At 38.0% G+C, this 10,070-nt stretch overlaps 1 protein-coding gene across 2 annotated transcripts in view; it reads left to right on the top strand.

Annotated features, from left to right (window-relative positions):
- The first annotated feature begins 2,705 nt into the window (after window positions 1-2,705).
- The window catches only part of pex1 (peroxisomal biogenesis factor 1), a 38,743-nt gene continuing 31,378 nt past the window's right edge, over window positions 2,706-10,070 (top strand). Inside the window, exons 1-4 of one of the 2 annotated variants that reach the window (XM_061897070.1) lie at window positions 2,706-2,897; window positions 5,994-6,143; window positions 6,204-6,287; window positions 9,001-9,115. In XM_061897070.1, coding sequence (XP_061753054.1) covers window positions 2,790-2,897; window positions 5,994-6,143; window positions 6,204-6,287; window positions 9,001-9,115 — 457 coding nt within the window. In that variant the 5' untranslated portion in view covers window positions 2,706-2,789. Of the gene's footprint in view, window positions 2,898-5,993; window positions 6,144-6,203; window positions 6,288-9,000; window positions 9,116-10,070 lie in introns of those variants that run through there. The other variant, XM_061897071.1, reaches the window with a different exon arrangement.

Below are 10,070 nucleotides of genomic sequence, written 5' to 3'. Positions count from 1 at the left end.
CATGGAATGGTTATTTTGAACAAAATAATGGTAGGTGTCATTTGCGTGGAGTGAAAGGACTTCCTAAACTCCACAAACAAACAAAAAAGTTTTTACTCACACCCAACAAGTGAAAAACAAGTATCAAGTAAAAATAGTAAAAAACAACATTTTCTTCAATTAAAAAAGGTTAGCAAGTATAAAAACGATTTTCTTCAATTTAGAAAACAGATTTACAGGTATGAAAACAAAAAAATATCAGTTTATGTATATGTACGTGTATATATACATATATATATATATATATCTCTACGTGCATGTGGAGGAGGGCGTGGTCTGCTGGCCTGCCGCGGAGCGAGGTGTGAGTGTGCGAATTAGTGTGTGAATGGGTGAATGTGGAAATACTGTCAAAGCGCTTAGGGTAGAAAGGCGCTATACAAGTACAACCATTCATTTACCATGTAAGGACCAGCCTCAAAGCACTGCTGGCAGGAGATTGGATTACCCAGCTGGGTATGATTAACCAATCACCTGCCATGCTTATTAGCAGCAGCCGGGCCGAGACACAGTTGTATGCTGAGCAGACGCGCACTGGACATTGTGAGAGAAAAGGAAGACTAGAGAGACTGAAAAGTCACAGCGGAAACTGAAAAGTTGGGTGTGTTTTTCCTAGCGTGTGCGCATTGCCAAATAAAGAGACATTGCTGACACCAGAAACCTGGGCTATCGTGGGGGTTTGTCGGCATCAGGTGAACCCACGGGAGGAAGACTTCCACAGTGCATATGTGTGTATACAGTCGTGGTCAAAAGTTTACATACACTTGTAAAGAACATTATGTCATGGTTGTCTTGAGTTTCCAATCATTTCTACAACTCTTATTTTAGTGTGATAGAGTGATTGGAGCACATACTTGTTGCTCACAAAAAACGTTCATGAAGTTTGCTTCTTTTATAAATTTATTATGTCTCTACTGAAAATGTGCTGGGTCAAAAGTATACATACAGCAATGTTAATATTTGCTTACATGTCCCTTGGCAAGTTTCACTGCAATAAGGTGCTTTTGGTAGCCATCCACAAGCTTCTGCTTGAATTTTTGACCACTCCTCTTGACAAAATTGGTGCAGTTCAGCTAAATGTGTTGGTTTTCTGACATGGACTTCTTTTTTCAGCATTGTCCACACGTTTAGGTCAGGACTTTGGGAAGGCCATTCTAAAACCTTCATTCTAACCCGATTTAGCCATTCCTTTACCACTTTTAACGTGTCTTTGGGGTCATTGTCCTGTTGGAACACCCAACTGCGCCCAAGACCCAACCTCCGGGCTGATGATTTTAGGTTGTCCTGAAGAATTTGGAGGTAATCCTCCTTTTTCATTGTCCCATTTACTCTCTGTAAAGCACCAGTTCCATTGGCAGCAAAACAGGCCCAGGGCATATATATATATATGTATATATATATATATATATATATATATATATATATATATATATATATATATATATATATATATATATATATATATATATATATGTATGTATATGTATATATATGTGTGTATATGTATATATATATATGTATATGTATATATATATGTGTATATGTATATATATGTGTATATGTATACATACATATGTATATATGTGTATATATGTGTAGATGTATATATGTGTATATATGTATATACATACACATATATATATGTATATGTGTGTGTATACACATATATGTATATATGTATGTATATATATTTGTGCGTATAAATATATATATATGTGTATATGTATATACATGTGTGTATATATATACATATATATATATACATATATACATATATATATCCATATATATGTGTGTATATATACGTATATGTATATATTTTCTTCAATTAAAAAAATTACAGATATAAAAACAAATATGTACATATGTTTATATACTGTATGTGTTTATATATTTGTGTGTATATGTTTGAACATTATGTATGTGTATATGTACTGTATGATTATATATGTATATAAATATGTATATATGTATATTTTAAATAAAATATTATTAGCAAGTCAGAAAATTATTTTCTTCAGTTGAAAAAAAGGATTCGCAATTAAAAAAAAGTCTTCAATTTGTAGGTATAAAAACAAATTTCTGCAAATGGGCTAAGAGTGTAATATTAATGCCAAAAGTTAAACAGATTTTTTTTTTTTTACTTGCGAATTGTTTTTTTACTTGCATTTTTTTTGTACTTGCAAATGTTTTTTTACTTGTAGAGAACATTGTTGTTGTTGTTTTTTTAACTAGTAATGAATCTTTTTTTTTTTTTTCATAAACATTTTTTTTAAATATTGTGAATTGTTTTTACTTGCAGAAAATAATGTATTTTTTCACTTGCAAATCGTTATTAATTTAAATTGGGCGTGAGTACCAACATGTGTGGAGTTCGGGCAGTATTTCACTCCATTCCATTCCACTCCAATCTATTGCAACCATTTAATTGAGATGATATTTATTGCAGCTATTGCCTGATAATTTACAAATATTTTTACAGAAGGAACACTTTGCTTATTTACTTGTTGGTCGCTGTTTTATTTCAGTTTGCAGCGTTAACAGGAGCGTCCGAACGACAGTTTGTTTACTTTCCCAGCCTATTTCCTCGTTGTTTGCCTTTCAAAATAAAAGCCAATTGCTTCCCGAATGCGGCGGTGATGTGTACTCTAAGCGATTTTGGTTTTATTTTGAAAATCAAGCAAACTGCGCATCCGCTGTCAGAGCACATGTAGCAACAACATCGACGTCCACAAGTCCAATGGGAGCCAAATATGTTTAGCAGTCGCGGTATTCAAGCCGTTACAATTGTGTTTAACAACACCAAAAACTGCTTCCTTCATCTTTCGTCGAAGTTCATTTCCCATCTTTCCTTGAACGAGGTAAGCTCGCTGGGGTTAGCCGTCGTGACGGGCTAGCTAAAGTTAGCCAAACATTTCACCTGCTTTTATTTCAACCAACAAACACTCGTTTTGTTACTCAACATAAACTTCCACTTGAGCCAATTTATTAAAAACAACACAGTGTCACTGTTATTTTTCAGGTGTGTTTTGGCAGTGCCAGCATGTAATTAGTGCATAATCATTGTAATATCTGGGGAACATACACTATATTGCCAAAAGTATTCGGCCACCTGCCTTGACTCAATCAATCAATTTTTATTTATATAGCCCTAAATCACCATTGTCTCAAAGGGCTGCACAAACCACAATAACATCCTCGGTAGAGCCCACATAAGGGCAAGGAAAACACACGCCAGTGGGACGTTGGTGACAGTGACAATGATGACTGAGAAACCTTGGAGAGGACCGCATATGTGGGCAACCCCCACCCCTAGGGGACCGAAAGCAATGGATGTCGAGCGGGTCTAACATGATACTGTGAAAGTTCAATCCATAGTAGATCCAACACAACCGTGAGAGTCCAGTCCAAACTGGATCCAGCACAGTAGCGAGAGTCCTGTCCATAGTGGAGCCAACAGGAAACCATCCCAAGCGGAGGTGGATCAGCGTTATATATATATATATATACACACACACATATATGTATATATATATAAAATATATAAATAGATTACTGTACAGATAAATATATTGCACTTTTTCACATGCGTTCAGGTTTACGGATGTATGTTGTCTTTATTATTCCAGCGAGTTAATCCATTTTGGGGGGAGTTGAGGGGATTATTTAATTGTGATGCGTTCAAGAGTCTCACGGCTTGAGGGAAGAAGCCGTTACAGAACCTGGAGGTTCTGCATCGGAGACTGCGGAACCTCTTTCTAGAGTCCAGCAGTGAAAACAGTCCTTGGTGAGGGTGGGAGGAGTCTTTGCAGATTTTCTGAGCCCTGGTCAGGCAGCGGCTTTTTGGGATCTCCTGGATAGGAGGAAGAGGAGTCCTAATGATCTTTTCCGCCGTCCTCACCACTCTGGAGAGACTTCCAGTCTGAGGCATTGCAGGCTCCAGACCAGACAGAGATGCTGTTGGTCAGCAGGCTCTCTATAGTGCCTCTGTAGAATGGGGGGAGGGAGCTGTGCTCTTTTCATCCTACGCAAAAAGTGCATGCGCTGCTGAGCTCTTTTTACAAGAGCTCCGGTGTGTAGGGACCAGGTTATATTGTCAGTTTTCTGCACCCCCAGGAACTTGGTTTTGCTTACCATCTCCATCGCTGTGCCGTTGATGTAGAGTGGAGCGTGGCTGGACTGATGCTTCCTGAAGTCAACAATGATCTCCTTGGTCTTGTTGACATTCAGGACCAGGTTGTTGGTTCTGCACCAGTCAACCAGATGTTTCACCTCCCTGTAATCCATGTCATTGTTGTCACGGATGAACTGGAAGTGCCATCCCATTCCTAACCCACAGGGTTCAATATGATGTGGGTCCACCTTTTGCAGCTACTACAGCTTCAAATCTTCTGGGAAGGCTGTCCACAAGAAGTTTGTTAATAGGAATTTTCAACTATTCTTCCAAAAGCGCATCGGTGAGGTCACACTGATGGCCTGGCTCTCAGTCTCCTTTGTAATTCATCCCAAAGGTGTTCTATCGGGTTCAGGTCAGGACTATGTGCAGGCCAGTCAAGTTCATCCACACCAGACTCTGTCATTGTTGTCTTTATGGACCTAAGCTTTGTGCACAGTCATGTTGGAAGCGGAAGGGGCCCGCTCCAAACTGTTCCCACAAGGTTAGGAGCATGGAATTGTCCAAAACGTTTTGGTATCCTGGAGCATTAAAAGTTCCTTTCACTGGAACAAAGCGGCCCAGACCAATTCCTGAAAAAACAACCCCACACCATAATTTAGGGGTAGGGAACCTATGGCTCTCGAGCCAGATGTGGCTCTTTTGATGACTGCATCTGGCTCTCAGATAAATCTTAGCTGACATCGCTTAACACGATAAGTAACGAAAAATTCCGCTGGTAATCACAGTGTTAAAAAAACCCAATCAAAATATAAAACATTCTCATGCATTTTAATCCATCCGTCCGTTTCTACCGCACCTGTTCAAGAAGTCTCACTAATGGTAAGAAGTATTTTATTTATTATTGGTTAGCTTTAGAATAACAATGTTATTAAAAAGAATAAGCGACTAATTATACTCTAAAAATGTTGAGTCTTACTTAAAAACGCACGCATTTAGTTGTATTCAGTGTTAAAAGAAATATTACATGGCTCTCACGGAAATACAAATTTAAAATATTTGGCTTTCATGGCTCTCTCAGCCAAAAAGGTTCCCGACCCCTGCCATAATTCCTCCTCCACCAAATTTCACACTCCGCACAACTGTACCGTTCTTCTGGCAACCTCCAAACCCAGGCTGGTCCATCAGATTGCCAGATGGAAAAGTGTGATTCATCACTCCAGTGAATGCGTTTCCACTGCTCTAGAGTCCAGTGGCAACGTGCTTTGCATTGGACTTGGGGATGTATGGCTTAGATGCAGCTGCTCGGCCATGGAAACCCATTCCATGAAGCTCTCTGCGTACTGTACGTGGGCTAATTGGAAGGTCACATGAAGTTTGGAGCTCTGTAGCGACTGACTGTGCAGAAAGTCTCTTTGCACTATGTGCTTCAGCATCTGCTGAACCCTCTCTTGTCAGTTTACATGGCCTACCACTTGGTGGCCGAGTTGCTGTTGTTCCCAAACTCTTCACCTTTCTTATGATAAAGTTTACTTTGGAATATTTAGGAGTGAGGACATTTCACGACTGGATTTGTTGCACATCCTATGACACTTTCACGCTGGAAATCACTGACAGTGGCCCATTCTTTCACAAATGTTTGTAGAAACAGTCTCCATGCCTAAGTGCTGGATTTTATACACCTATGGTTGGGCCAAATGATTAGGACACCTGATTCTCATCATTTGGATGGCTGGCCAAATACTTTTGGCAATATAGTGTACATACATGTGGTAGTTCCCTTACTTATGCTGACTGGTTAGATAAGTTACTGCTTCCCAAAAACAATGCACTTGTGCCACAGAATCAAGCCTTGGAGTTGTCCAGCAGTCATGGACCTCCAGTGTTCCTCAGCTGGACTCTCAACCGAAGCTCCTCCTCCAGGGGTGACCCCCATCGTGTGGAGATCTGCAGGCATCTGGGAGAGAAGCTGGGCCTGCGGGATGGAGAAGAAGTAAGGGTCTGGTCTTTTTGAATGAGCTGACAGGTAATCAACCAAGTGGTATTTTTGCAGGGCTTCTTGAGACCATGTCAGCAGGTCTCGTCAGTGCATCAAGTCTTTGTGGAGCCTCTGTCTTCGGATGACTGGGAGATCTTGGTATGTCCTTCTAAATACTCATCCTCACTAATGGCCTGGGGCTATTGTAGGATTATTAAGGTTACAAATATAATCTAGTGTCACGTAGCTTGCGGAAGCAATGCCGTCTTGCTCCTCCCCCTGACGTGCACCTCCCAAAATGAATAGCTTTGTGTCTGCAGCGAAGCGGACTGCAGAGCTTTGATTGGTCAGTTTTTGCAGGGGAGGTTCTTTGATCACAGGAGGACAGACGTGCTAGAAAAAATGCACAAATTATTGTGTGATGTAAAGCAGGGGTGCCCACACTTTTTCTGCAGGCGAGCTACTTTTCAATTAACCAAGTGGAAGGGATCTACCTCATTTAGAGATGTCCGATAATGGCTTTTTTGCCCATATTCCCATATTGTCCAACTCTTAATTACCAATACTGATATCAACTGATACCGATATATACAGTAGTGGAATTAAAACATTATTATGCCTAATTTTGTTGTGATGCCCTGCTGGAGGCATTAAACCAGTGGTTCTCAACCTTTTTTCAGCGAGGTACCCCCTGTGAACATGTTTTTAATTCAAGTACGCCCTAATCAGAGCAAAGCATTTTTGGTTGAAAAATACAAATTAAGAAGTAAAATACATCACTATGTCATCTGTTTCTGATTTATTGAATTGTATAACATTGCAAAATATTGCTCATTTGTAGTGGTCTTTCTTGAACTACGGTATTTGGAAAAAAAGATATAAAAATAACCAAAAACCTGTTGAAAAATAAACAACTGATTCAATTATTAATAAAGATTCCTACACATAGAAGTAATCATCAACTTAAAGTGCCCTCTTTGGGGATTGTAATAGAGATCTATCTGGATTCATGAACTTAATTCTAAACATTTCTTCACAAAAAAAGAAATCTTTAACATCAATATTTTTATGGAACATGTCTACAAAAAAATCTAGCTGTCAACACTGAATATTGCATTTTTGCATTTCTTTTCACAGTTTATGAACTTACATTCATATTTTCTTGAAGTATAATTCAATAAATATATTTATAAAAGATGTTTGAATTGTTGCTATTTTTAGAATATTTAAAAAAAATCTCACGTACCCCTTAGCATACCTTCAAGTACCACCAGGCGTACGGGTACCCCCATTTGAGAACCACTGCATTAAACAATGTAACAACGTTTTCCAAAATAAATCAACTCAAGTTATGGTAAAAAATGCCAACATGGCACTGCCATATTTAAAGTGCATTATTTTTTTTAACATGCCTCAAAACAGCGCCTTGGAATTTGGGACATGCTCTCCCTGAGAGAGCATGAGGAGGTTGGGGAGGGGGGGAGGTTGAGGTGGGGGTGTATATTGTAGCATCCCAGAAGAGTTAGTGCTGCAAGGGGTTCTGGGTATTTGTTCTGTTGTTTTTATGTTGTGTTACGGTGAAGCTGTTCTCCCGAAATGTGTTTGTCATTGTTGTTTGGTGTGGGTTCACAGTGTGGCGCGTATTTGTAACAGTGAAAAAGTTGTTTATACGGCCACCCCCAGTGTGACCTGTGTCGCTGTTGACCAAGTATGCGTTGCATTCACTTGTGTGTGTGAAAAGCCGTAAATATTATGTTACTGAGCCGGCACGTTCTGTACTTCTTCCTACGTCCGTGTACACAGCGGCGTTTTAAAAAGTCATACATTTTGATTTTTACATTGTTTAATGTATCCAGCGGGGCCTCACAACAAAATTAGGCATAATAATGTGTTAATTCCATGACTGTATATATCGGTATCGGTTGATATTGGTATCAGTAATTAACAGTTAGACAATATCGGATATCTGTAAAAAAGCCATTATCGGACATCTCTAATAGAAAGTATTTCAACGGTTGAAATCTGCGCTTCTTAGTGTTATAGGAGTTATTACAATAATCTACGTCACAGCAGCTTGGACCAGGAACAAACCGGAGTGGGCGGGGTTAATTTTCAGAGCAGCTAACCCGAAACTCATGTGTCTGAAGGTAATTTTTACAACAACTTTCCGCATAAAAGTGATAATATATCATATTGTAGGTGTTTATTAATTACCCTTTGTATTCATATTTTGCTGTTCGTTACATTTTTGATGCGTTTTGCTTGATTGTAAAAGATGTCCATTGGGGAGCTGGCATGAGAAGTAAAAGTGGAGTGACGTTCATATGTAGATAGATAGATAGATAGATAGATAGATAGATAGATAGATAATACTTTATGGATTCCTTCTGGAGAGTTCCCTCAGGAAAATTAAAATTCCAACAGCAGTGTACATAATTGAGAGTGAATTTAAAAAGTAAAAAGTAAATATAACAATAAGAATAAAAATCAACAATCGGAATAAAATTATAACCGTAAAAATAAGAATATAACAAGAGATAATAGGCAGTAGTGATAATGTTGTTGATATTCAGTATTTTATTGTTCATATTTAATATTGTAAATCCCACTTGCTTCATTTTCATGTACATTTTGGGTGTCCCATTGAGTAAAAAACTTTGAAATTTAATTCCGGTTTTTTGGAGTTGGTCTGTCATAACTTTTTTGGAACTCTTGTGACTTTTGGTATTAGTGTTCCTGGAAAAAAAGGGACCCAATCACACATACTGTTCAGCAGAATTTTACAGCTACATGTGTGTATATCAAATTATTTGCCCAGCTCTGCTTTATAGTCTTGCATCATCATGATTTCCTCTGCATGACACCTTTTTAGGAGCTCCACAGCGGCGCGCTCGAGGAGCATCTTTTGGATCAGATTAGAGTCGTTTTCCAACACGCCGTCTTCCCCGTATGGGTGGACAACCACACGGTCATCTTCATCCAGATAGGTATGACTTTTGTAGAAGTGGAACCTCTTAAGTTAAACAATATCCCATCCCTATATGTGGACATTTAAAATTGTATTTCATAATTACTGTTGCTATATGCTTGTGGTTTTGTTTTTTAGTCTGTGTATTGTACTATGCTGTTTTGTCAACCTGTTTGTATGTTGGAAATTAGTATCCTTGCTATCCTTGTGATCGTGACGCCGCTAAAAAAAGATAATTTGCGTTAGCGCTTATCACAATATCACTAATACTTGGTTAATATTCAGGTGTAAATGGAATATTGTTGGTGTTTTTTGGATGTTTTTTTAGAGCAGTGGTTCTCAAATGGGGGTACGCTTACCCCTGGGAGTACTTGAAGGTATGCCAAGGGGTACGTGAGATTTTTTTGAAAATATTCTAAAAAATAGCAACATTTCAAAAGTCCTTAATAAATATATTTATTGAATAATACTTCAACAAAATATGAATGTAACTTAATAAACTGTGAAAAAAAATGTAACAATACAATATTCAGTGTTGACAGCTAGATTTTTTGTGGACATGTTCCATAAATATTGTTTATGTTTGAAATATTCTTTTTTTGTGAAGAAATGTTTGGAATTAAGTTCATGAATCCAGATGGATCTCTATTACAATCCCCAAAGAGGGCACTTTAAGTTGATGATTACTTCTATGTGTAGAAATCTTTATTTATAATTGAATCACTTGTTTATTTTTCAACAAGTTTTTAGTTATTTTTGTATCTTTTTTTCCAATAGTTCAAGAAAGACCACTACAAATGAGCGATATTTTGCACTGTTATACAATTTAATAAATCAGAAACTAATAACATAGTGCTGTATTTTTCTTTTTTATCTATTTTTTTCAACCAAAAAGGCTTTGCTCTGATTAGGGGGTACTTGAATTAAAAATAATGTTCACTAAAATCCCTGAAAAAAGGTTGAGAACCACTGTT

Source organism: Nerophis ophidion, linkage group LG04, assembly GCF_033978795.1.
Source record: "Nerophis ophidion isolate RoL-2023_Sa linkage group LG04, RoL_Noph_v1.0, whole genome shotgun sequence".
Lineage (NCBI taxonomy): Eukaryota > Metazoa > Chordata > Actinopteri > Syngnathiformes > Syngnathidae > Nerophis > Nerophis ophidion.
Note: the sequence above shows the minus strand (reverse complement) of the source record. Positions and strands in the feature narration are given on the sequence as shown.